Source organism: Lissotriton helveticus, chromosome 11 (assembly GCF_964261635.1).
Source record: "Lissotriton helveticus chromosome 11, aLisHel1.1, whole genome shotgun sequence".
NCBI classification, from domain to species: Eukaryota; Metazoa; Chordata; class Amphibia; order Caudata; family Salamandridae; genus Lissotriton; species Lissotriton helveticus.
In genome coordinates this window covers 1,156,789,628-1,156,817,434 of record NC_136072.1, presented here as the reverse complement: position 1 = coordinate 1,156,817,434, position 27,807 = coordinate 1,156,789,628, and the positions used below count along the sequence as shown (strand labels likewise).

Sequence of the window (27,807 nt, the reverse complement as noted above, 5' to 3'; positions counted from 1 at the left end):
TTTCCAACGTCCGCGGCTGATTTTAAAAGCACGCTGGACAAACCATTTTAAAATTGCTCATTCTTACTTTTTTCATGTGACAGCCGCATTTCCTGCACTTTACCGCCCTCGTGGTCCCGTTCCGCCCCGGCTTGTGCCGTTTGTTGCAGAGGACCAGTCCGAGGAGAGCACTTCCTGTAGGCTGACACCACTTCCGCCCTGCGCTAGTCCTTGCAGGTGAGCGGTCTAGTGGTGCCGAGCCCGCCTCACTACTTAATTCGGCGCTTATGCTCCCAGCCCCAGTAACTAACGCAGTTCACAGGTGGCGGTGTGTGTGTTGGACGCTGTATTGCTATATTGCATTGTACTGTACCACTGCTGATTTTAAGAGCACGTATGATGATCTTTTAACTACTTTTCCTATTTGCACATTGATTTCCAACGTCCGCGGCTGATTTTAAAAGCACGCTGGACAAACCATTTTAAAATTGCTCATTCTTACCTTTTTCATGTGACAGCCGCATTTCCTGCACTTTACCGCCTTCGTGGTCCCGTTCCGCCCCGGCTTGTGCCGTTTGTTGCGGAGGACCAGTCCGAGGAGCGCACTTCCTGTAGGATGACACCACTTCCGCCCTGCGCTAGTCCTTGCAGGTGAGCGGTCTAGTGGTGCCGAGCCCGCCTCACTACTTAATTCGGCGCTTATGCTCCCAGCCCCAGTAACTAACGCAGTTTACAGGTGGCGGTGTGTGTGTTGGACGCTGTATTGCTATATTGCATTGTACTGTACCACTGCTGATTTTAAGAGCACGTATGATGATCTTTTAACTACTTTGCCTATTTGCACATTGATTTCCAACGTCCGCGGCTGATTTTAAAAGCACGCTGGACAAACCATTTTAAAATTGCTCATTCTTACCCTTTTCATGTGACAGCCGCATTTCCTGCACTTTACCGCCCTCGTGGTCCCGTTCCGCCCCGGCTTGTGCCGTTTGTTGCGGAGGACCAGTCCGAGGAGCGCACTTCCTGTAGGCTGACACCACTTCCGCCCTGCGCTAGTCCTTGCAGGTGAGCGGTCTAGTGGTCCCTCACCCTTAGTACTTAATGGGGGCATGGAGGAAGCGCAGCGGACAAGCGCAGCGGGAGCGCCGACTTCGCGCACAAGTCGCGCACAAGTCGCGCACAAGTCAAGCCCGTCTGCGCCAGTACGTGCCCAGGGCCCAGTCCCGATGCCCACAATTATGTTACGTATACTCGTACCGCTTTATTGCGGTTGCGGGGACCCCCTTGCTCTTCGAACATTGTTTTTAACTGTCACAATGCTCCAACTTCTTGTCCATCCTGCAGCCTTTCATTGGAGTCTTTCACCTCACGTATAGACTCTACGTCCTCTACCTTTTGGAACATTCCCTCCCGGAGCCACACTCTCCCTTCTAATTCACCCAATCCTGGCCCCTCTTTGAGGTTTATTAGTATTAATTGCCGTTCTCTCGCTAAACACAAGAGAGACATCTTCGACCTTCTAGAGACAGTCAGCCCAGCTGCCATGTTCATTACGGAAACATGGTTAAATGAAAGCTCTGGCCCTGACATCGCCATGGCTCTCCCCAATGATTACACCTACGTTGGGCGAAACCGGCCTCTTAAAGATGGCGGGGGAATTGCCATCATTTTCAGGAGAGAATTCTCCTGTAAATGGGAAGATCTTGATTTTCCTAATTGCGAAGCTGGTTTGTTTAAGCTACTACTCACCCCGCATTTTACTCTAACCGGCACGCTGATATATCGTCCGCCTGGCTCGGCGAGTAGCTGGGCTTCCTCCTTCCCTGACCTTATTGCCCCACTCCTTGCACAATCAAATAACTTCATTGTTGTTGGTGATCTAAACATCCATTTTAACTCTGCTTCGTGTGCTATTTCCACACGCCTTTTACAGGATCTTGCAGCTTTAGATCTCCACCTCCACAATCTGGACCCTACTCAAGGCCGGTAATCTTTTAGACCCCATTATTTCTAACCTTTCTGGCATCTCTTACCAATCTTCATTGCCGGTCCCCTGGTCGGACCATTTTATTGTAAATTTTTCTATTGAAATGGCTACTTTTAACCCCCCCCTTCCCGCTCTCCCTCACAAAGCCAGCAGGAATTGGAAACGTTTAGATATAGACAAACTAAACCTATTTCTTACCAATTCAATTCCCCCGTTGTCCAGTAGCATTTCTACCAAGGAGCTACCTTTTGTTAGACGGTGGTTGACAACTGCCTTGGATTCTTGTCTCCCAATTCAAAAAAATAAATCGCATATCCATCACCCACTAGCTCCATGGTTCACTGACGCCCTTCGTCTAGAAAAATCTAAATGTAAAAAACTGGAACGCATATGGCGCTCCAATTATGATGCTGGTCAGAAAGCAGAATATAAGGCTGCTCTTAAAACCTATCACACGTCTTGTGATAGTGCCAGAGCTAATTTTGTGAACACCACGCTCCTTACGGCGCAGAATAGACCTAAGGCCCTGTTTAAAATTGTGAAGGAGCTGTCAGGTGCATCTACTGTACCCAAGGCCCCCAGTCTAGACACCGCCCAGTGTGAAGTTTTGGCCAATTTCTTTGCTGAGAAGATCGAGAAGATCTATGAGACTTTTAATTCCTCCCCTGCTGCGTCCACTCACCTTGTTCCAACCGCATGTACTCCCCCACCTGTCACCTCCCCTTGTTTTACTTCCGTGACTCCTGAACTTCTCGCTTGGGACCCCATCTCCCCTACGCTTCTAAAAAAGTATTTACAGGACATAAAATCTGGTTCCCCTCTTGACCCTATGCCTCCTCAAGTTCTGAGATTTTTGGACCCAGCCTTACTCCTTATTATTTTGAAGGTTTTGAATGCCTCCCTTACTGAAGCTATCGTTCCCAACGAATGGAAGCACGCTATGGTGGTCCCATTATTAAAAAAGGCCAACACAGATCCTAATAACCCGTCTAACTTTCGCCCTATTTCTTTACTTTCATGTTTCTCTAAAATTTTAGAGAAACACGTTAACTCTTTGCTTAATTCTTACGTGGAAACCTCTAACCTTCTTCATGGTTCTCAATCCGGGTTCAGGGCCGGTTTCTCGACTGAAACCATTCTCCTTGGTGTGTCAGAATCCATCAGGCAAAAGGTGGACAATGGGGAGACTGTGGCACTCATTTTGCTTGATCTGAGTGCCGCATTTGACACCGTCTCCCATCCCATCTTGTTGTCCACCCTGAGAGAGGCGGGTGTCGATGGTTCCGCCCTGGCCTGGATCTCTAACTTCCTTTCTAATCGCACGTTTCAAGTTTTTTCTTCTACTTCTGTCTCATCAACATTTCCCTCTAATCACGGTGTCCCACAAGGTTCTATCCTCAGTCCTCTTTTTTTTAATTTATATGTTAGACCACTTGCTTTTTTGGCGGAACAGGCAGGTCTCACTATTTATTCCTATGCTGATGACACACAAGTCATCTATTCACTCTCCACCAACAAATCTTCCCTTCTCCTCTCTTCAAGCTGGACTAAAACAGATTTCGGCATGGATGTTTGAGCACAAATTAAAACTGAACGGGGAGAAAACAGAATTGCTCCTGTTTGGCTCTGACACCCCGCTCTGGGGCCCACAACATTGGCCGCCGGAGATGGGCCCTCTTCCTACTCCAACTACTACTGCTCGTAATCTTGGGGTCCTCCTAGACAATCAATTGTCCTTCAGGCAACACGTCGTGAAAGTCTCCGCCACCTGTACCACCATCATCAGGTGGCTGAGGAAAATCACGTGGATGCTGCCTGCTGACACCCTGAGAACTGTAGTCCAGGCTCTTGTCATCTCACGCCTGGACTATGGTAACATCTTACTCCTGGGTGCCTGCAAGGAGGTAACCAAGAAGTACCAGGTGGTACAAAATATGGCTGTTCGCCTTATTTGTAACCTACCCGCCAGAACCTCAGCCACGTCTTACATGCGTAAACTACATTGGCTGCGGATCGAGAGCAGAGTCAAATTTAAGGCACTATGTTTTATGCACAAAATCATGACTGGAAAAGCTCCACATTACCTATCTGTTCTGGTGCAGCAATATCTTCCACCTCGCACACTTAGGTCTTCCACCCAGAATAAGTTCAGGATACCGCGTGTCAAGAGAGCAAAAATGGGAGGTCGCTCATTTTCTCTGCTGGCACCCTCTCTTTGGAACTCTTTACCCCTCCCTCTGCGTTCTGAAATGTGCTTCTTGACTTTCCGTAAAGGAATTAAGACCTGGCTTTTCAATATGTAAGATTGCTGACTAGACGCCCCCCCCATTCTGTATACTGTTTTATATGCCTAGCGCCGGGAAACCTCCGGGTAGCTGTGCGCTTAAGAAATGTAATAATAATAATAATAATTGCATTTCTTCGAGAAAGCAATTACCAATTGGGTGATGTCGGCATAAGACACCAGGGACAACCTCCTACTCTAGGCCACCTCTGCCAAGGGTCTGACATACAGGTTGAACAAGAGAGGGCTCAAAACAGAGCCCTGCGGGACCCCCCCCCCCCCGGTGCAGAGCGAACAGCCGAGTGGCATGGAGGAACAGAGACCTGAAAGGACCGAAACCAGGCCAATGCCGCATCTCTCACCCCCACTTCCTTAAGGCGTTTCAGAAGTATTTAATGGGAAACAGTATCGAAAGCGGGACTTAAGTACAAAAGGACCAGTGCCGCTGAATCCCAACATCCAGACTGCACCGGATAGTTTCTAGCACAACCAGTAGAGCAGACTCGGTACTGTGCCGAGGTCGAAAACCACGCTGAGACGTAGCGAGAATGGCATTCTGCTCAAGGAACTTAGCCAGAGTAAAGTTCACATGGGATTCCACCAACTTGGCCAGGAAGGGGAGCTGGGAGATTGGTCGATAATTCCCTGGATCACCCGGGTCCAGCGAGGGCGTTTTTTAGTAATGGAACCACTTTAGCATGCTTCCATGCCCGAGGAACGGAGGCTGAGCTCAAGGATAGATTGGCCAGGTCGAGACTCGCCGGAGAGATTAAGGAATGTAACTGGTGGAAGAGGGCAGGCGACATAGGATCCGCCGGGGAACCACATCTAATTTTTTTAACACAAAGCCGCAAAACCCGGAGGGGTCAGAAGCGGGAAGGAAGACAGGCTAAATGCCCCCGGAATATCTACCGCTTCTGGCGCCCCTCCCTCCAGAGGGGGGGGGGGGGGGGGCATCGAAGGTAAACCCCGGTAGATCTGATCCACTTTGTTCACAAAATACTGCGCAAGCTCATCACATTGATGGTTAGAGCTGATAGTAGAAGCCCTCTTAGATCCCGCGCTCTTCATGTCTTTGAGCAGGGAGAAAATAGTCTTGGCATGGTTGGAACTGGCTAAGATTTTATTGGCCACAAAGTCAGCACGAGCTCTGCGAATGCACTTGTGGTAGTGCTTAATAGCCGCCCGATATTCTATCTTTGCAGACGTCTCATGAGCGTCGCCATGCGCGCTCTAGCTGCTTGCAGCCCTTTTTAGCCAGCGTAAGTGACTCAGAAAACCATGGATTGGTAGGCCCTCGCACCTTGCCCCCTCGTTTAGCTGGGATACAACTGTCCAAACCGGCTGTCAGCCGAATCCAGTAGCTAAAAGGTGGAGAGAGAGAGGGGGGGGGGGGGGTGGGTGTGTGTGTGTGTCTGTCTGTCTGTCTGTCTGTCTGTCTGTCCCGCCTCTACAGATATCACATTCCACCTTCATCACACTAGGAACTTCGAGTAAGTGTTTCTACCCTTTGGTCCAACGAATGAGGCAAGCCCATTACAAAGCAATCTTTGGTGAGATTGATCATTTTATGTGTTTCTTTGGCCAATAGCATAATTAACAGACTGTTCGCAATAAAACTCGAAGCGCTTCTATCCAGGAATTTTGCGTCAACAAGAGCTCTTTTCGTGGCCACCCTGCTTAAGACTTCTGCAAAATATCTTACAGGAGGACCACTCACCTTTTTCACCTAGTACTATTGCATCAACATTGATGCTGAAAAGGAAATGACTGTGAGACAGGAGGGCTTGGAAACCTTTTCTCGAAAGTGCAGGCTCATGCCCACTATTCATTGTTGTCTTAGTCTTGGTTAAAACTGCTATTTAAGCCTATGAATTTAAGAAACATCCAATGTTGGAGAGGGATAAAAGTTCCTTAACTGTCACCCCAGTTTTCCAACATTGGCATCTTTCATATTCACATGCAGCCCGCTGTCCTTCCCTTTTTGTCATGAGGTTGTATATACATATGTGTGTGCGTGTATGTGTGTTATATGTGTGTATAAGTGTGCTTGTATATATATATGTGTTTGTGTATGTGTGTGTGTATATATATATATGTATATATATATATATATATATATATATATATATATACTGGTCTTTGAGATTGACTGGATTTTGGGTCGTTTACAACGTACTTATATGATGCAAAAGTATTTGAAATTCTTTTAACGTTACTTATAAAGGGGTCCCAGTCTGTAGACTAGGAATAAGCTTTAGTTACAGGTAGATGATTTTTATCCTTTCCTATAAAAGAGGTGAAGCAACTGCCACTGATTGGGCATAATGGAATACTAGTGGACTGTGCTTCTTTAGGGGTCCGTTTTCCAGCTTCTTGGCGGCTGCAGCCTATCTAGCCATGTTGCCGTCCCTTTTGCTCATTTCATTTACAAAAATGTTGGGAGAATAGTATTTCAGTTTGCTTCTTTTTGTGAAGATAATTCAAAATAAAAGATTAGATCTGGGATCCTGCATGTCGTAGGCACTAGCCGGTGCTCATAATTTCATAGGGGAGTCCCTTATAGGAGAAATATAATTACTGCATACTCCGCAGGATCTACAAGTGGATCACGACCGAAACAAGAAGAAAGGTGACACAGGCCCTTGTCAGCAGCAGACTGGACTACGGCAACGTACTCGCAGGAATCCCAGCCAAACACCTACGACTACAACGTATCCAAAATGCCTCCGCGCGATTGATCGTCAACGTCCCCCGCCGCAGCCACATCACCCCCCACCTGAGAGACTTACACTGGCTCCCCGTCGACAAGAGGATCACCTTCAAGCTCCTCACCTACACACCCAAAGCACTCCATAGCGCCGGACCAGCCTACCTTAACAGCAGACTCAGCTTCTACGCCCCCTGCTCCGCTCCGCCAACCTCGCCCTCGCCGCTGTCCCCCGCATCCAACGAACAACCTCCGGCGGCAGATCCTTCTCCTACCTCGCCGCCAAGACCTGAACACCCTCCCTACCCACATACGGCAGACCCAAGACCTACTCCCCTTCAGAAGACTCCTCAAGACCTGGCTCTTCGAGCAGTAGCAGCAACTCTCTCCCCCCCCACCCCCCCCCCCTCGGCGCCTTGAGACCCTCCCGGGTAAGTAGCGCGCTCTACAAGTACTCTGATTGATTGGTAAGTACTGTTTCCATAGGCGTTCTTCAGCCAAATTTAAAAAGGCTTTTCAGTGCACTCTGGCACCTTATGCATATGTGTAAATTGCCTAGGAATTCAAAGAAGACACACATTAAGGACTGACCTCCAGCTTACTGTCTTGCATATTTCTGAAATGGGGCATATGGCTTGAGAGGAGCCTCATCTTCCCTTTCTAGATTTACCCCTAGTTTTGACAGGAATGGGCCTTCTATCTTTCTTATCGAATGTAGTTTAACAAGAGACTGTCCACCTATCAATGGCATTCTTTGCCAGTGTGGGTAAACCTATACTTTGTAAACCGTGCAATAGAAACATGAAATCTTTCGTATTCTTGATCTAATGCTTCCTAGCTCTTTTTCAGCACCTTTGAGCGGAGATATGTATAGAGCTTAGTCAAGTATGTCCAGAGCATGGTTAAATGCTAGTAAAGTTTGTGTGAAGCATTGGCGAATGTGTGATAGGGAAAATGGGTTCAGAAGGAGGAATTTCATTGCGTGGTTGGGTAAGCGTCTGCAGAGGTTAGTTGACCATGCGTAGACGACAGCCTGTATGAATTTGAGTAGATCCATGGTAGAGGTGTCGGATTGCAGATGTAAAGTTTCTGATGTCTTCTACCTGTAAATTCCTCCCCTTTTGAATATTCCCCAGGCTCCAGACCGGATCCGGAAAGTCAAAAGAAGCACTCCTGCACACCAGTATATGGCGTTGTGCTGCTCCATGCCGACTTATGTAGTGACGAGTGGGGCCACATTTAAGTGCTACACAGGCATGTTGTCAGTTATTTTCTTTGCAAGTCTTCAGACGCAGATCTGAAGTTTACTCCTCAACTTGGAGTATTTTTCTCCAAATATTTTACTGTCCAGTCTGCAAGGGACAATAGGTCTTCTCCCAAAATAACATGGTTTCAACCTTGAAGGTACGGTCACACAAAAATGTCTGTGACACATCCCAGGAGATATGTCTGTGGTGCTTGAGGTCGCAGCATGATTACATAGCCTTCGGCAAATGTGCTCAGATGAACCTGTAGGCCGTATGGGACTGCAAGGCCAAATTCTACGTTTCCAACATTGAAAGACTTTGCGCCATGACTGCTCAACATCGTAAGTAAGGCCTCTTTCCCACAGTCATTCCCGCAGCAGGTCCTCCCTTGGTCGAAGTGTTTTGGGTAAAGCTAACAAGAAGCACACAAAACCAAAGCAGAATCCACCCCTTCCTGCCACTGTTGCACTCCAGAGAGGCCGAGAGGATGTCCGTGTGCCTCCCGGTCTAACTCAGAACTTCTGAGGAGCGGATTCTGAGTTTTGTGCTGTTGCAACCCAAGTTTCCTGGTACGTTGGTGATGTTGCAGCAACTATAGACCTTTAGGATGGCATGCTGTTTATGTTTGGCACACTTTGGGCTCACTCTAGAATGCTTTGGACCCTAATGATCGGTAGAGACCTCCATTTGGGATCCTGCCGGCAGGTTTGCCCCCGGCGCCGTCTGTACCTTTTGAACCGCATTGGGTTCCACATCAGTTGTGGTGCTGGTGCCGCTCTCCACCCCGGTTTTTTCTCATCTGTGCTTGTGCTGTGCTGGCCTGAGAGAAGAAAATACTTAACCGCTTGCCTGCGGCAAGAATTCCAGCCAGGTGTTGGACATTCCAATCGCGGGCGTTGTCGTGACGGCACCACGCAGTCATGAGCACAGCTCAACCGTGACTCATGACGGCGTGGTGCCGTTATGAGCATCGAAGAGGTTAAAGAGGTCTCCAACTCCTAATCGGTTGTGACTCTTTGAATCAGATTCCAATAATAATCATTACGATGAAGGGAGCAAATTCACCCCTCAATAACATGAGGGCAATCGTTCTACTGAACTACAGGATCACAGTGATCTGATACTTCCTGGACACTGGGCTTTTCTGTCCCTCTAGTCCCTCTATTGAGGAGAGTTCCTCTTTTGTGGTGGTCATGAGGCGAGCTGCAGAGGTCTTGATCTGAATCCACCGAACAATGGAGGGCAAACTTAAGTCTTGATGGAAGTACTAAAGCCTGGCCAGCCACCTTCTGCACTACTACACTTTTTAATGTGGCCTTCACAGATACAATCTTAGGTACTTTGGCAAGGTTATGTTCTGGAACCTAGTAAATAAATAGGTAGGAAGCTGAGAGCCTGGTATGGTAGTCTAGGCATACGCCAGCAGAGTCTACCCTACCACTTTACCCATGACCCCTCCTGACGGGAGTGAAGGCCAGAGGTCTTCAAACTGTGGTTTACCTCCACCTGGGGATTCATGGCTGTATTCCCAGGGTCACAAATGCCTCATCAATACTTGTAAATAAAGATGGTATGAAAGTGCAGCCTTGTCTGTTTGGCATGTTTCTATGCTGTATTCATTCACATGCAGAGGTGAAGTGCACAAAGAAGGTAATGGACTGTGATCCCGAGTGCCATGCAGGCTAGGTCAGTGAGTTTAGTAATGGGATGATGGATATGACTAAAAAGAACAATATGTTCTGTAATTTTTGTTAGTGCACACACACACCTGAAAAAAATAAATGCAAGTTAAATGAATCCTTAGAAAATTCACTTTTTTATCTTACGAAACTTAAATTGGTTAGTGCGATTACTGCAGATTTGTGTGTGATCAAAGAATTGAATCCTGGTTGGTGCAGTAGGAAATAGGAATTTATAGTGCCTCTAGGTCTCAGCCTATGACAGAAAGCACTGTGAATGTTATTATTTTACAATTGTATTACATGCAGTATAATGCTGCTGCAAAATGATTTTATCCAGCATTGAGGGATCTTGCATAGATTCACATGCTCGAATCATTCCCTCGTTCAGATGGGAGTCCCTCTGTAAAACAATCAGGCAGTGTTTAACAAAGTGCTGGCAGCTGAGTGGCTGTGTCCCAACATTAGGTCCTTTTTTAAAAAAAAGGACATAGATAGGCTACTAATAAGATGGCTTGAAGCCATTATAGCCTGTGAAATTTGTTAAACACTGCTTGATTATTTTTCCGTGGGACTCCTGTCTCGACGACGAGGGAATGATTCAAGCATGTGAATCTATGAAAGATACCAATGCTGGATAACAGCAGTTACAGGAAAGTAACATCATTTCTTAGTGTTTAAGATAAAGCAAATGATTTCAAATATATATATTTTAGTTATGAGCAATCAGGCTGTACTTATTGCCCATTAAAAGGGCGCATTTCAGAACTCAGTTGCATAATCTCTCAAAAAGAATAATAATTTGTCACCATTAAACTTCAGGTCACTCCATCAATTAAAGCCTATACTGGCTTCCATTCAGCCTTTATGTTTTCTCATAATCCAATTGCACACATATACATTTCTTTCAGGTAGCAAGCACCCTGGTGAGGTTTTTCTCTTCTTTAGTCCTTGACTTCAAAGCCTGGAGCCCACCTCTCTCTTCACGTTCAGTAAGAGGCACTTTAAGATCAGCATTAACCGGTCAGGCACGGTTGTTTTTTAACAAAAACAACAGGAATTGTTTTAGGAAAATTAGAAAAGCATGTTGGTGCTTCTGCGCCATGTCCGGGTGAGGTCTACAGACGTCTCTCGCATCTTTGTTGGACATGGCATTTAATGGCTCAGCTTTTTGGTTTGGTACGCCTTTATTAGACAACTAAACCTAGTCCTTTCTCAGTTTATGTAGGATCCTTTCGACTCCATTCAATAGGCATCCCTGCACCATCACTTTGGAAAACAGATTTCCTTGTAGTAATAACATCAGCCCTCAGGGTTAGTGAGATCCAAGCATTCTGTTCTCACCAACCATACAGTCTTTCACTCTAACAAAGTAGTCACGAGGACGTGCCTGAATTTTCTTCCTAAGGTTATTTTGGATTTTCATGTTAATCAGACCATCTATTTACCAACATTCTTTAAGAATCCCTTTTCGCCAGCTGAACGAAGACTTCACTCTCTGAATGTCAGAAGAGTTTTGAAGTGTTCTCTAAATAAGACATGGGACATCCGTAGATCAAACCAATTATTTATCACCTATGATCCGAACCGTACAGGGTTAGCCACTTCCAAACAATCCATTTCACAATTAATAGTTTCCTGTATCCTGTTGTGCTATCATAAAGCTAACAAGATGCTATATGCTAGACCGAAAGCACCCACACTAGGGGTAAACGGCTACTGTGGCTTTAATGAGAAACATCCCTATATCAAATTATTTGCAAAGGAGCCCATTGAAGATCTGTTCACACATTCACCAAAAACTACTGCCTAGACTTGAATGCTAGAGTAGATGCTCAAGTAAGACAGGCCTTCCTCTGAAATCTATTTGCTGAAATGGCTACCTTACTCACTCCTTTGTTTTCTTCACTGCTCTTTGGAAGGACGGGCTTGCTACTCAATTGAGTGATTATGGCTCCCCTATAAGAGAAGGAACAGTCTTTTTTTTTTACCTGTAACTCCAGTTCTCTTGTAGGGTAATCACCATCGAAGTCATAAGCAACCCTCCCTCCTCCCCGGTAGAGTGGACAGAGGCATCCATGGTACCCACATATCCTTAAACCCCCATCGCCTCAAAAAGCTGAAGCAACTGCCTTCTGCTCAGCATGATGGAATACTGGTGGTTGCTCGACTCTTAAAGGCACAGTCTCTGTTTTTAACTTCTTTAATAACTGTTTCCCCTCATCTCTATCAAAAAAGGTTTATGAAAGCTATGTATGCTGTTTTACAAAATATACATATATAATTCTCCTGGCCCCCCTTTAAGTACATGATGAAGATGTGGGCCATTGTAGCCTGGTCCTATAGGCTGCATAATAATTTCTCTTTTAAGTGACTGCAGGCCTTCCTGAAGAAAGTTGAACATCCGCACATCAGATATATATATTGTGAAAAAGTGTTCCAGGACCCCCTCACTAGGGTCGGACTATTTCGTGCTTATGACTTCAATGGAGATTCTAAAGTCAAAGGGAAATCCCTGGGGGACACTCGTTTTGTTTTACTGCCACTTTGGCCACACACAACTCTAGTCTCATTAGCCAGGTGGCTGTATTCTAGAAAGTATAGTAATTTCCACAGTCAAATTGAGTCGTTCACAGTCTATTTTAATAAAAATATTGTACATACAAAATACATAGGTGCTAGAGTGCCATATTTAAAACATTTCTTTTATGAAAACAATGAATAAAAGCAAAATAAATCACAGTAAATGCAACACAATATACAGCTCCACGTGTGGGATTTAAAATCAAAATAACAGTAATCTGGAGCAAAACACATAAAAGCATTACAACGTTTCAATAACTCATATAGACAATTAGTAAAAAATGAACCTAGTAATCTAAACCCCCTTAGTTCTAGTGTGGTCACTTGATCTATTTGCCACTGGTTTTCACTGGATCCAAAAAAGGCTTGCAGAACTTATACATTAGAGTAAACAACAGTAACACTCTTTCATGTACATCCACTGTTTACTATGCCCTGGTTGGATTCTCCGTATTTACAAGAATGCGTCGACGCGTTTCGGTGCAAAGAAACTGATAAGTTAGCACCTTCTTCAGGACTTCTTTGGTCGGGGTTTCTCACTTGAATATACAGTGACTCGCACCCTCTCCCATCTATGTTGAGGGCGATGAAAATAAGAACCATCCAAGAAGCTTTAATTGACTTCCTCCCTGTCACATCTCAGGGGTCCCATCTGGTATTTTCTCTATTTTCTGGTCAGGACTTCTTGTATTGGGTTAACTTTTCCTGTTGCTTCACTTGTTTGGTAGATTAGATTCAGTATCTTAAAAACTTTTAAAACCCTCCTAGAACGGGCATAGTATTTACGTGATCCTCCTGAGAACTGGATGTGTTCTCTTGTTCGGTAGGGCCGCGTCTCTGCCTCGTTCAAAACACACTCTGCCTTCCTGAAGAAAGTTGAACATCCGCACATCAGATATATATATTGTGAAAAAGTGTTCCAGGACCCCCTCACTAGGGTCGGACTATTTCGTGCTTATGACTTCAATGGAGATTCCCCTACGATAGAACTGGAGTTACAGGTAAGAAACTGTTCCTTCTGATAGATACATCTGCCGTGTGGATTCCTCACCTTGTGAATATCCCCTTGTGTCAGCAACATTCGGAAATTCTTTTTGTAGCCTCGCGCTGACGTGGACATGGACGTCATAGAGACACCACATCGCTCGCGACTCCGCTGACGTCACCGACGCCTACAATAGGCCCACGCCGGCGTGATGACATCAGTTCCCTTTTTTCCGCGTCGTCGACGCTAACGGTTTCGGGATACTCTGTAGCTTCTAGTAACTCTGTTACTGTTTTTCTTAGTTTCTCCTGTTCTCTTGACTCTTTGTCATTTTATTATGTCGACAAAGAAGACTGGTTTTAAACCCTGCAGAGAATGTGGAAAGATGATGTCCGTTACGGACCCACACCAGGACTGTATTTGGTCTTTGAGCTCCGACCACGACGTGGATGGGTGTTCGTCGTGCCAAAAGATGAATCCAAAGACCCTGCGAGAAAGGGAGTCTAAGCTTCTTGTGTCAAAATTGAAAGCAGATAAGGCTAGGAAATCTTCGAAATCCCACTCGAAGTCGAGGTCGAGACCGAGGTCTCGAGAGGCGTCGGCTTCGAAGTCTTCGTCGGATCATGCTTCGAGGTCACGTAAGAAGCATAAGAAAAGGAGACATGAATCTCGACGTCATTCGGGTGATAAGTCTGACTCGAGGTCGAGATCACCCAAGAAGATTAAATCGAAAGTGGTTCCTCCACAAGAGATTTCAGATCAAGAAGGCGAGGCCTCGCCTTCGGAGTCGCAAGTTCATTCTCCGACTCTGGTTTCAGATCCGACTCCGGCACCGTCTCCAGTTCAGGAAGAGGTCGGTGAAGTTCCTGTTGAGGAAGTGGAATCGACTCCTGTTGTTGAAACGGATTCGAATCTGCCTCGTGGTCGGCCTGAGCATCCACCTTTTCCAGCTCCAGGTCAGGATCCTTCGGCGTTTCTCAACGCTATGTATGGTGTTTTCTCGAGGTCATGGTACCCCTCTGGAGCGCCTTAGGGTCCCATGGGTCGAATGGCTTTTAATTTGGGTGTGCCTCACTCTTATGCCCCGGCACCTTTCATGCCGTATATGCCAGCCCCGACCCCGCTGTGGCAGTACCAGGCTCCACCGAGGTCGACGTCGACGCCGGCTCGACTGAAGTCGACGACTCCAGCACCGGCGTCACCCGCTCCGAGCAAATCTCTGGAGCAACCTTCTAAGCCTTCGGATTCGATACCGACGTCGGCTCCGGCGCCGTCTGAGTCGACAGTGGATCCGGCTGCACTCCGTATTAAGCAGAGGTCTAGGAGAGAGGCTCAGCGTCTCCTGGAAGAGCGGAGGTATTGTGAGTCTCATTCTGACTTAGAAGAGGGTGAGCTGGATGAAAATTATTTCGAGGAACTAGCAGAGGCTAGTGGTCTTGAATTTTCCCCAGAGTGGGTATTACCATCAGGTCCTGATGCTCCGTCTAAGGTTGTTCAGCCATATCATGTGGTAATGAAAAAAGCAGCGGGACTTTTAGGTTTAACAATGCCTACTGTTGAATTTAAATCAAATCTGCTTACTGAGGTTCTTCATTCTCCGAGCTCTGCTGTGGAGCCATTGCTCCCATTTAATGATGCTTTGACTGAACCCATTATGGAGGTGTGGAAGAAGCCTCTTTCTGCTCCTGCTGTATCGAAAGGTGTGGCTAGGAGATATAGGGTGGCTCCTGAGGACCCTGCCTTTTTGTCATGTCACCCGTCTCCTGAAAGTTTGGTGATTCAAGCTGCATGTTCAAAGAAGTCAGTTGGTGCTTTTCCACAAGTACCTAGTGACAAGGAAGCTAAAAAGCAGGATCAAGTGGCCAAAAAAACTTTCTCTTCCGCGAGTATGGCGTTAAAATCAACAAATGCCACTTGCCTTATGGGAAGATATGTGCACGCACTTATGGACTCTATGCGTACATTGATCCCTAAGGTTCCAGAGGACTGCAGAAGTGACTTTGAGGAAGTTTTATCTGACACTCAAGCGGCAGCTCGTCCGGTTATCCAGAGCGGCCTTGATACTGCAGATTCTGTGGCAAGGATCATGGACACTGCTGTTGCCACGAGGCGTTCAGCTTGGTTAAAATCCTCAGATTTTTCTGCTGATGTACAGTCTGCTTTGTTAGATCTGCCTTTTGATGGTGAAGGACTCTTTGGCAAGAAGGCGGATACAGCCTTGGAGAGATTTAAGGATAGCAGGGCGACTGCTAGATCTCTTGGTCTTCAAGTTAGAGGTTCAACGACCAGGAAGTTCAGAGGTTTTGGACGCTCTTCTTTTCGTACATATAGACAAGGTCAGCAGCAGCAACAACACACAGCAGCAGCAGCAAAATACCTTTTATAAGTCGTACAGGGGAAAGCAAAGGGCACGTCCTCGAGGGCGTCAAGCCTCTTCCTCCTCCACCTCTTCCAATCCCCCAGCCACAGAAAAGCAGCCCTAGATCCGCCATTCAGGATCATGTGGGTCCGGTGGGGGGTCGGCTTACCCTCTTTCTACGAGATTGGGAATCGGTTACATCAGATCTTTGGGTTCTCAATCTCGTAGAAAATGGGTATGCCCTTCCCTTTTGGGAATTCCCTCCCAATTACCCTCCTTGCCAGGGATATTGCTCAGAGGAACATCTGTTACGCCTACAGGAGGAAGTTCAAACTCTATTAAGAAAGGGTGCGATAGAGGTGGCCCAGAGCAGGAAAGGGGTCAGGGATGCTACTCCCGGTATTTCCTGATTCCCAAAAAGGATGGCAGACTTCGTCCGATCCTGGATCTCAGGATCTTGAATTTTTATCTGAGACAAGAGAAATTCAAGATGCTCACCCTTGCTCAGGTTCTTCAGGCACTGCTGGAAGAAGACTGGATGGTGTCACTCGACTTGCAGGATGCGTACTTTCACATCCCCATCCTGAAGTCACACAGGAAGTATCTCCGTTTTACAGTGGGAACGCAGCACTATCAGTTTGCGGTCCTTCCGTTTGGGCTTACTACTGCGCCTCGAGTCTTCACCAAGGTGATGGCAGTGGTGGCGGCACATCTCAGAAGGTCAGGGATTCCTGTATTCCCTTATTTGGACGACTGGCTGATCAAAGCAGAATCGTCAGAGATAGTGCTCCGTCATCTGCAAGAGACAACCCAGCTGTTGTACAGGTTGGGTTTTTTCGATAAATGTGCCCAAATCTCACCTGGTGCCCTCCCAGCGCAACCTGTTCATAGGTGCAGTACTGGATACTACTGTTTGTCGGGCATTCCCTCCACCTCAAAGGATTCGCGACATTCAGGAAATGATTCCTTTATTTTACAATGGAGCGGTCGTTCCAGTCCTGAAAGTCCTTCGCCTGCTCGGTCTGTTGGCTTCATGCATTCTGTTTGTCAACCATGCACGCTGGCACATGAGGGCGCTCCAGTGGTGCCTCCGCAGGCAGTGGTATCAGCACAACGGGGATCTCAGGGTGTCAGTGAGGATCTCCAGAGAAGCTGCGGCGGATCTGTCTTGGTGGAGCGTGGAAGGCAACCTGTCTCAGGGGAAGCCTTTTCAGTTGCCTCCTCCGGTGGCCACAGTGATAACGGATGCATCCACTCTAGGGTGGGGTGCTCATCTGGGGGATCTGGAGATCAAGGGTCTTTGGTCTCCAGAGGAAAGGTTGCTTCATATCAACCTTCTAGAATTGCGGGCGATACGTTTGGCGCTCAAGGCCTTCCTCCCTTCCCTTCGCGGTCGTTCAGTCCAGGTCCTGACGGACAACACGACCGCGATGTGGTACATCAACAAACAGGGTGGAGTGGGGTCGCAGTGTCTCTGCAGAGAGGCTCTGCGTCTCTGGTCCTGGGTTCAGGGCCATCAGATTTGTCTGATGGCAAATCATCTGGCTGGAGTTCTGAACGTTCGTGCAGACGTTCTCAGTCGGCAGTTCTCTGCCGACCACGAGTGGAGGCTTCACCCGGAGGTGTTTCACGACCATCTTTCAGATGTGGGGGACTCCTCGGGTGGACCTGTTCGCCACTCGCGAGAATGCTCACTGCCTGACTTTCTGCAGTCTCCAGTATCCGATGCAAGGAGCCTTGGGGGACGCGTTTCAGTTGAGTTGGGGAAATCAACTCCTTTACGCGTTTCCTCCCATACCTTTGATTCCTCGGGTTCTGAGGAAGATTCGCCAAGACCGGGCCCAAGTTATATTGGTCGCCCCGGACTGGCCAAGAAGGGTGTGGTATACAGATCTTCTCAACCTCTCCTCTCACCCGCCGCTCCGTCTCCCTCTCAGGGCAGACCTCCTCTCTCAGATGGAGGGGCAGGTTCTACGCCCCCACCTCCAGACATTACACCTTCATGCCTGGAGATTGAACGGGGCAACCTGAATTCCTTTTCCCTCCCGCCTGACATGGTGGATGTCATCTTGTCAGCCAGGCGTGACTCCACTAAGTCCATCTATTCTTATAGATGGTCAAAATTTGTCACGTTGTGTGGGGATAAATCTATTGACCCTTTGAGAGCCCATTTGTCTGAAGTTCTCCAGTTTGCCCTCTCTCTGGCGCAGCAGGGACTTGCTGTTGCCACAGTTAAGGGCTATCTTTCAGCGCTGTCGGCATTTCTCTGCTTGCCTGATCAGCCATCTCTTTTTAAGTCTCCTGTAGTTTTAAGGTTTTTGAAGGGCCTCACAAATAAGTTCCCTCCTACTCCTTTTATTGTGCCTCAGTGGGACTTCAATCTTGTTTGACCTTTCTGATGGGTGCTCCTTTTGAGCCTCTTCACAAATGTCCTTTGAGGCTTTTGACTCTTAAGACAGTCTTCCTCGTTGCAATAACCTCTGCAAGGAGGGTAAGTGAGCTTCAAGCTCTTAGTTCCAAGCCCCCTTTCTTGACCATTCATGCTGATCGATTGGTTCTTAGGACCAGGGCTGCTTTTCTGCCTAAGGTGGTGACTCCTTTCCACCTTGGTCAATCCATTACCCTCCCTACTTTTTATCCTCCCCCACACCCTTCTAAGGATGAGAGGTTGCACCGTCTGGACCCCAAGAGGGCGGTGTCCTTTTACTTGGACAGATCTAAATACTTTCGTTTGGATGACCAGATTTTCATTGGTTTTGCTGGCTGCAAGAAAGGAAGAGCGGTCCATAAAAGAACCTTGTCGAGATGGATCGTCCTCTGCATAAAGATCTGCTACTCTTTGGCCGGTAAGGATCCACCAGAGGGTATAAGGGCCCATTCTACAAGAGCTAAGTCTTCAACCTCTACATTGGTTAGAGGTGTTCCTGTAGAGGATATTTGTAGAGCGGCAACTTGGTCTTCCCTCCACACTTTCGCGAAGCATTACTGCTTGGATTCCGAGGTGAGGAGGGACGATCACTTTGCACGCTCTGTTCTCCAGGATTTCCTGGTGTAGAAGAGTGGACACCCTCCTCCGGGAGTGGGGACTGCTGTGGGACTCTATTCACAAGGTGAGGAATCCACACGGCAGATGTATCTATCAGAAGAACAAGTTACTTACCTTCGGTAACGCTTTTTCTGGTAGATACAATATCTGCCTGTGGATTCCTCACTGACCCACCCGCCTCCCCGTTGTCCACTCTTCTTTACCAGAGTTTCTGTAATGTATTTATTTTATTGTCAAGGAGTTGTTTTATTCAAATGTTTTATGGCATTTGCTTCACACTGTGTGTGTTACCTTGATATTTTTATGATATTTGTACTGCGTATACTGTGTATATGTCTACTGTCATTGATCCGTCCGTGTGCCTCGAAGGCACGGAAAAAAGGGCAGAACTGATGTCATCACGCCGGCGTGGGCCTATTGAAGGCGTCGGTGACGTCAGCGGAGTCGCGAGCGATGTCGTGTCTCTGACGTCCATGTCCACGTCGGCGCGAGGCTACAAAAAGAATTTCCGAATGTTGCTGACGCAAGGGGATATTCACAAGGTGAGGAATCCACAGGCAGATATTGTATCTACCAGAAAAAGCGTTACCGAAGGTAAGTAACTTGTTCTTCTGGTAGCTACTCTCTCACCAGCCCTCCCACCTCTGTTTTGCGGAATGGACTTTTTTTCCATCTGAAAAGGTCCTCATCGAAAGGGTCCTGCCAGGGTGGCGCTTCGGTGCAACCCCACTTCTTACTTTAGGAACTGAACATCATCTGCTTAGAGCCACACAAGGCCACTTACGACACGCAGGAGTAATGCTTTTGAGTTTCCAGGCTGGCGCCTCGGGGAATAGTCACAAGGTGTGTGATCTGTTAGGGATGCGTAGAAAATCCACCAGAAATAGCATTTTCCGAAGGTAGGTAACTTGTTTGTTTCTTCTCCACAGTGCAGACATCTTAAAGTGCTAGAATGAATTCAATGGTATAGGATGGTTTGCACTAGACATCTTAGTAGCCTCTTCAATATACAGAAACAGATTTTTGTGGTTGTATTTTTTTCATGAAATATTTCAGTTGGGTGCTTGTGGTGAAGATTAAAGTTCTCTTTGCATCTTTTTATGACAGTGTATCGCCCAACATGGACCATATTTTCATTGTGTTATTTAGGTGTTATAAAGCACAGTCTTGACCTGGGGTGGTGGATTGGGGGTGAAAGATCGATGGACCACAGCCCATGAAGCGATGGATTGAATGCATATTCTTATGATGGGGAAGAATTCAGAGTCCAGACACCAAGATACAACCAAGAAATCTGAGATATAGAAATATATATGTTTGAATTGCAATTCCTGCCAATTGAGACTACAAAGTTTGACACCCATTTACCTTTTTAATAATTGAGAACCTCATTTGGAACTATTTTAACATTCTATTCATTCTATCTTTGCAGTCTTTTCAGGGAAGCCAGGGACGAGCCTACCTCTTCAATTCTGTGTAAGTCCTTTCACTTTCAATTGTTCGTGCTTGCTTGTTTTTTTGGAAGGAAATGTTAAATCATTCTATTGATATATAGATTTTTAGGAGAGTTTATTTAATTTTTCAAATTTAAAATTGTCTTTGAAAAACTATTTGTTCTCCATTTTGGGTGTCTCTAATGATAACTATTAACACTGCATAGCCCTGCTTATGCACAGGATCCCCGAGCACTATGGAGGAAAGCCCAAATCACTCTACAGTACCATCTTTCTTCACAATGGATTGCTGTCTAAGAATCCTAAAACGTTTGAAAGTCTCAGTGCATGTAAGGTGTCAGGAGTACTATTTTTTAAAATGTTTTCCAATCAACCAAGTAAGTAGAAAACATGAGCAAGAAGCCTTCATCTGCGTCGTCGACTACTTGGAGCTTCTGTCAGACTTCCCAGAAGACTGAGAAGAAGGTCTTTTGAAGGCTGGATCAGTCTTCATCCCAGAAGAAGGTGTAGATGGTCCTTCCCTCTCCTTTTCACCATGGTGAGGAGATTTGACCTGACCCTGGCTCTCAGACTCTCTGGGGGTCTTTTTTGAGGCCTTAGATAGACGCTCCATAGAAGGAGAAGGGGAAACCTACCCCTTTTGACTGACCTTCTTGTAGATGAGGCTGAAGAAGAGTCTTCACTGTCACTGGAGACTGTGTCTTTTCTGGACTTCAACTTCTGGAGCCAGGTAAGAAGCCTACCCTCACAATCCCGGAGGGTCTTGGTAGAAAAGGTGCGGCAGATCTTGTAATCCGCAGCCTTATGGTCAGGATAGAGGCAATAAATGCAATCTTTATGCTTATCCTCAACAAACAATCTTTTCTTGCCACAGGTGGAACAAGGCTTGAAAAAGGGCCTTCTTCTTCTCCTTATCAGACATCCTGGAAGGGACAGCCAAGAATTCTGAAAAGAAATCCTGAAGAAAACTTCTGAAAAGAGTAGAAATTGAGTAGAGCTCAAAGGAGACTGCCTAAGCACAACGTGCGGTAGAAAATCTGAGGCTCTGAGGTTCCTTCAGGAGGGTTCTATGGGGTGAGGCTCTTATGATTGGCTGATGCTTAGTTTGGTCTCTTTTACAAAAAGAGGCGGATATGCTACAAAAGGGAATGAGGCCTAGGCCTTTTTCTTTCTCTTTTGTACATAATGTTATGTTATTTTGTTACCGAGACTTCCATTCCGACGACTGTGAATGATACAAAAGCATGGGAATCTATGAAAGTTACCAATACTGGGGATCCAAAGTTACAGGTAAGTAACTTGTTTTCTTCTCAACGCCGATCCCGTAGGTATCTCTGGCGCCGCCGGGCTCTGGGCCAGCACCTTCCCGATTTTGTGCGCTGGCAGCTACTAAGGGACTTCCTTCGACGCTGTCTCTGATGTCACTTGCGCCGCCGACACCGATCCCAAAGATGCAGTCCAGGGGGGAGGCACAGAGACTGCTGGAAGAGGAGGACTAGCAGGAGCAGGCTGAATAGGGAGACATTCTTGAGTCTGGGGATGGCTTTGAAGGTCTTCAGGAGGCCGGTGGATTGGACACTTCGCCAGAGTGGGAGTTATCTTCTCCTAAGACTCTACCTCCTCAAGACGTGACTCCACATCCCACAGTGATTAGGAAGGCTGCTGACCTTTTGGATCTGCAGTTACCCATTGCTGAGATCAAATCTAATATTCTCACTGAGGTTTTGCACTCTCCTTCTTCAGTGATGGAGCCTTTGCTCCCATTCAGTGAAGCTCTGACTGAGCCAATTTTGGAGGTGTGGCAGAAGCCAATGTCTACCCCAGCAGTCTCAAAGCAGTAGCAAGATGTTACAAGGCTGCACCTGGAGATCGAGCCTTTTTAACCTCACATCCTTACCAAGAAAGCTTGGTGGTTCAAGCTTCATGTTCTTCCAAACAGTCGGCAGGTTCCTTCCCCTCAACCCGGGGGATAGGGATTCTAAAAAGCTGGGACAGTTGGCTAAGAATGTGTTCTCATCTGCTAGCATGGCATTGAAATCTACTAATGCTACTTGACTGTTAGGAAGGTATATCCATGCCTTGATGGACACTGCCAAGGAGGTTGGTCCTAAGCTGCCTGAGGATGTTTGAGGTCACATTATGGAGGTGTTGACTGATACACAAGCAGCGGCCCGTCCAGTTGATCCAGTCGGTTCTAGATACAGCAGATTCAGTTGCCAGAGTGATGGGCTCCTCGGTGGTGACCAGGAGATCTGGCTTTTCACCAGACGTTCAAGCCGCTCTGCTGGATCTTCCCTTTGATGGCTCCAGGCTGTTTGGGGCAAAGGCAGATTCATCTCTGCAGTGTTCTAAGGATAGCAGGGCTACTGCTAGGTCGCTAGGCCTGCAGTCCCAGCCTGGGGTCTTCGGCTACAGAAGATTTCGAGGATTTGGGAAGGCTGCTCCTTTTTGAGGCAGTTGGCAGCAGCAGAACCCTCTGTATAAGTCGTACAGAGGGAAGGGAAGAGGTCGTTGTTACAATCTGTTGGTTCATTCCGTCCACCCCTGCTCCCTGACCCCTGTTGGTACTGCCCGCTGTGAAGCTTGTTGTAGAATGTTGGGAATGCTCTCCAGTGAGGAGAGTGGATGGCCAATAAATGAGTCGTACTTTCTCAAGCTGTGTCCTGTTCCTTTTAGTACTACTCAACTTCCAACACTGGCGACGGACTGTGCAGGGGGCAGTTGTGGCCATCTCCCCTTTGAGTACTCTCTCCACACGGAAACGTACTAGGAGTTTGAAGTAAGGGTGGAGATATATGTATTGAAGAAGAGTTTACGAAATGAGGTCGACATGAGCGGTGGATGTAAATGACTTTCTTTGTGCTTCAGTGCTTACGGTGGGAGAAGTGATCAGAGGAGATTATATGAGGCTGTTTACTGAGTGGAGCGCGTGAAGTCTTGACATGTGACACCCTAAAACCCCTGTTAATTCACGTACCTCACTGTTTGAGAAGGCTGGCGTGAGCTGATTTACGGCAGGCAGAGGAGGTTTCCTGGAGGCCACCGCTACAGCTTGTCAGCAGGAGTCCGTCTTGGGCGTTCTTTCTGATCCTAGTCCCACACGCAGCTCACACAGAGGCTTCTGTGAGAAAATAAAAATTCCTGCCTTTGAGTAGTGCTGGGCATAGCGGTGCTTCAGTTTGGCACTTAATTCCCGGGAGGCCGATGCGGAGAAGCGCTGTGTGAGGAATCTGTGCCGGTGAGCCCACTCCTGCCAGAGCATCGGGAAGCCACCTACATCCGGGGGTTTGGCAGTGTCTCTCTACGGCGCTTGTGTGTTTCGTCAGTTTCCTTTCCTGAGGAAGAAAAGAGTGTCAGGGTGCCCGTTTGCCGTCAGGGGAGCACTGCCGGCGCACCGTGTCAAAGGACCGGTTTCCCTCAAGCAAACCTTGCGGTAACATTAACATCTGGATGTTAGCTTCTGATAAAGTACTTGGGGAAGAAGTCGATTTTTTTTTTTTTGGTTAGTGTGAACTTTCCCGGGTGTCAGTTTCTGTCGAAGAACCTTCAAAAGTATAACTGACGCGCCTGCTCAAGTACAATGAGGATCCTCTCATAGCCGGCTCAGTGTGTATTACGAGCAAGTGGCATTCAGTAAGAACTGCGCAGCGCTGGTATATTTGTCTTACTGTGAGTTCTCCTTTATTCCAATATAAAACGTCTGGTTGTTGGACTTTTATGTGTGAATCCACACCTTTATCAATATCCTTTTATCCATTGGTTTACTGTTCTTGTTTTGGTCATACTTATAAGGGGGCTGCGTGCAATTCCTAAACTGTATGTACATTTTTTGTGCTAGAGTATTGTGGTTACTCTCCTAGTCCCACCATGGCAGCAGCAAGCATGAATCAGCCCCCGCCTTTCCTAAATGACATAGGGGAACCTGAGATAAGCTGGAAGGAATGGGTGAAGCTTTTCGAGTCTTACCTTATAGCAATTGGGGGACAAAGGTTCAACTCTATAAGGAAACAACATATACTACTTCACAATCTGGGTGTGCAAGGGCGTAAGGTATATGAAAATTTACCTGTACCAGAGCAGGATGCTAATGCAGTGGGGGAAGTAGATGTGTTTGTACAGACCATGGAAAAATTAGAGAAACATTTTGGGGATAGAATCAATGTGGTTTTGGAGCGCCATAAATTCTTTAAAAGAAGCCAAGGGAAACAGGAGTCTGTACAGAATTATATTGCAGTTCTGTGGGGATTGACTCAACTATGTGAATTTGGGGACCTCACCGACTCCCTAATAAGAGATCAATTGGTGAGGTGTACCAATAATCCACGTATCCAGGAGAAGTTGTTGGCTAAGAATCCAGGGCTTAAGGAAGCTGTTGAAATAGCGAAGTCAGTGGAGCATACAGCAAGGTGTGTCAAAGAGATGAGGCCAGAAGGGGAGGTAGTGGCTACCATAAGTGATTCTGAGGAGAGATTAGATGTGTACAAAATGAAGTTTAAAGAAAATGCCAGTACCAAGGTAGAGCACAGAGAGAAAAGCCCCAAGTGTTACCGGTGTGGTAGTAACAACCATTTTGCCACCTATTTCCAATGCCCTGCCAGGTTTGTCACTTGCAAGAAATGTAATAGAAGGGGGCATTTTGCCAGGGTGTGCTGCGATGGGGAGTTACACCCAAGAGAAAACGAAAGAGGTAATGAAAAGGGTGCTAATAGAGAAGTAAAATGTATTGAACAAAAAATGGAAAAGTTTATTTTGCAGGTAAAGGACATTGACACTGTGAATTCCATTTATCCTAAATGCGATGTATTAGTTAATGATGAACACATTGAAATGTTCGCTGATTCCTGTTCTCCTTTCACTTTGATTAATAAGGATGACTATGTTTCCATGGGTGAAAATAAGATTAGTGATTTAAAGAACCCTGATATTTCTCCTTCAGGTAATAATAAAGGAAATATACCCCTGTTGGGCATGAGGGATGTGCAGATCCAATTCAAAGATAGGAAAACTTATGGGACAATATATGTAGTCAAGTCTGGTTCAAACCTTTTAGGATGGGTGCACCAAAAGCAGCTGGGAATCATATTGGACCCCAATAGTCCAGAACAAGTTTTGCTTACTGAATATTTCCCAGGAAGTGAAAAGATCTGTGATGAATTCTACCCACTTTTCAAAGAGGAGCTAGGATGCTTGCACAACTTCCAACATAGGATCAAGCTAAAACTAAATGCCAAACCCGTAGTGCATGGCCTGCGTACCGTGCCCCTCAAACTGAAAGAGCCCCTAGAAAATGAACTGCGCAAGCTGTGCGACTTGGACATTATTCAACCAGTTGACTGTTCTGAGTGGTTGGCCCCTATTGTTTTTGCAGCCAAATCTAATGGGGAAGGGATCAGCCTCTGTGTGGATTTGTGCAGTTTAAATGACTGTATCTGGGTGGAGAGACACCCTTTGCCAGTTATAAATGAGATGCTAAGCACCATGGGCCCTGCAAAATATTTCAGTGTAATTGATTTATCCATGGCGTACCACCAGATTGAATTGCATCCGGACTCGAGGCCACTCACGGCGTTTATTACGCCGTTTGGAGCTTTTATGTTTAAAAGAATGCCGTTTGGCCTTGCGTCAGCGGCAGCAATTTTCCAAAGAGTCATGCAGAAGATCCTCGAAGGAGTAGAACACACCATGTGTTTTCAAGATGACATCTTGGTGTATGGCAAACACTCAGAAGAACATGACAATGCTCTAAGGCAGGTTTTCAGAAAACTCATGGATGCAGGACTTACTGTCAAAAAGGATAAGTGCAGGATTAAGGTGAAACAAGTTGAATATCTGGGCCATTCCATCACAGAACAAGGATTCAGACCAAAAGGAAGTTTAATTCGTGCAGTGAAGGAAGCTCTGAGTCCACGTAACAAAGAAGAACTCAAATCCTTTTTGGGGCTCATGAAGTACATGTCTAAATATGTGGACAATTTTGCAACAAAGTGTGAGCCAATGAGGGAGATGTTAAAAAAAAAAACCAAGGACTTTGTGTGGAGTGAGGAGCAAGAGGCTGTAGCTATTGCTCTAAAGGAGGATCTAATCAACTCCCCAGCGCTTGGTACGTTTGATCCTACAAAAAAAAACATTCTCGCAACGGATGCATCAAACTACGGTTTGGGTGCCACATTAGTCCAGAAGGATGGTAATGAAGAAAAGGTAATTGCCTACGCGTCCAGGAGCCTTTCTCCCCCGGAGAAAAACTACTCTGTAATTGAACGAGAGGCCCTGGCGTGTTTTTGGGCGGTCAGACATTTCAAGTTTTTTTTAAGGGGGGTAAAGTTCACCATACGGGCGGATCACAAGCCCCTCATATATGTATTTTCGGTGAAAGGGTTGGAAAACTGTACCCCACGGATCAGCAGGTGGATTCTGGGTTTAGAGCATTATAATTTCAAGGTCGAACATGTACCAGGCAAAGAAAATACTATTGCAGATTTCCTCTCGAGATCGCCACTACCAGAGGTGGAAGAACCTGAGGAAGCTCTAGACAGCCCGATAATGATGATGAACTTTCCTGCCATCACTGAGACAGAGTGGGAAGACAGTATGAGGAATGACAAAGAACTTAAAGTGCTAATCGAGCAGATCAAGGAAGGATGGCCTAACAAGAAAAGGGACGTTAATGCAGAGCTGGAAGAGTACTGGGAGGTACGGAATGAATTGAGTACCATTGGAGGAAAAGTATACCGGAATAACAGAGTAATTCCGCCCGGGGAATTACGGAAGAGAGTCATAGATTTGGCACACGAAGGCCACCTTGGGCGTAGTGCCACAAAAGCTAGAGTGAGGACGAATTTCTGGTTCCCCAAAATGGACAGCATGGCGGAGGAAGCTGTGAAGGAATGTGGAGCATGCGCCAAGAGTGACAAGTCTAAAGCATTACACAAGTCTCCTCTTTCTCCAGTAGGGGTTCCAACCAAGCCATGGAGCAAGTTGGCATTAGACATCATTGGACCCATGCAAACGCTAGGTGTGCAAAAAAAGTTCATGTTGGTTCTGATTGATTACACCTCTCACTGGGTGAAGCAAAAATTTGTGCACAACATCAACACCAGAACAGTAATCCAATTTCTGAAAGAGGTTTTTTGTGAAGAAGGTATACCCTCCACATTAGTTACTGACAATGGGGTACAATTCACCTCCGAGGAAATGCAAAGTTTTCTGGAGAATTCAGGCGTCAGACATGAGACCACAGCTCTCTACTGCCCCAAAACAAATGGCATGGTGGAGAGAGCAAATAGGGTCATAAAGGAAAATATCCAGCTAGCCACTGTTAATGGACAAGATGTTGAGAACTCGTTGAGAGAATGCCTGTGGGCTTACCACACGGCGCCCAATAAAATAACTGGGGTTTCTCCTTTTGTGTCTTTACGGGGAAGGGAGCCTAGTACCAAGTTTAACCCCTGTTGGTTAAATGGGGGCGATGTCAGGAATGTAGATTGGGAGGAGGCA

At 46.5% G+C, this 27,807-nt stretch overlaps 1 protein-coding gene across 1 annotated transcript in view; it reads left to right on the top strand.

Annotated features, from left to right (window-relative positions):
* The window catches only part of YPEL1 (yippee like 1), a 197,224-nt gene that overhangs the window by 45,413 nt on the left and 124,004 nt on the right, over positions 1-27,807 (top strand). Inside the window, exon 3 of the mRNA XM_078667959.1 lies at positions 20,292-20,335. Within this exon, the coding sequence (XP_078524085.1) occupies positions 20,292-20,335 (44 nt within the window). The remainder of the gene's footprint in view (positions 1-20,291; positions 20,336-27,807) is intronic.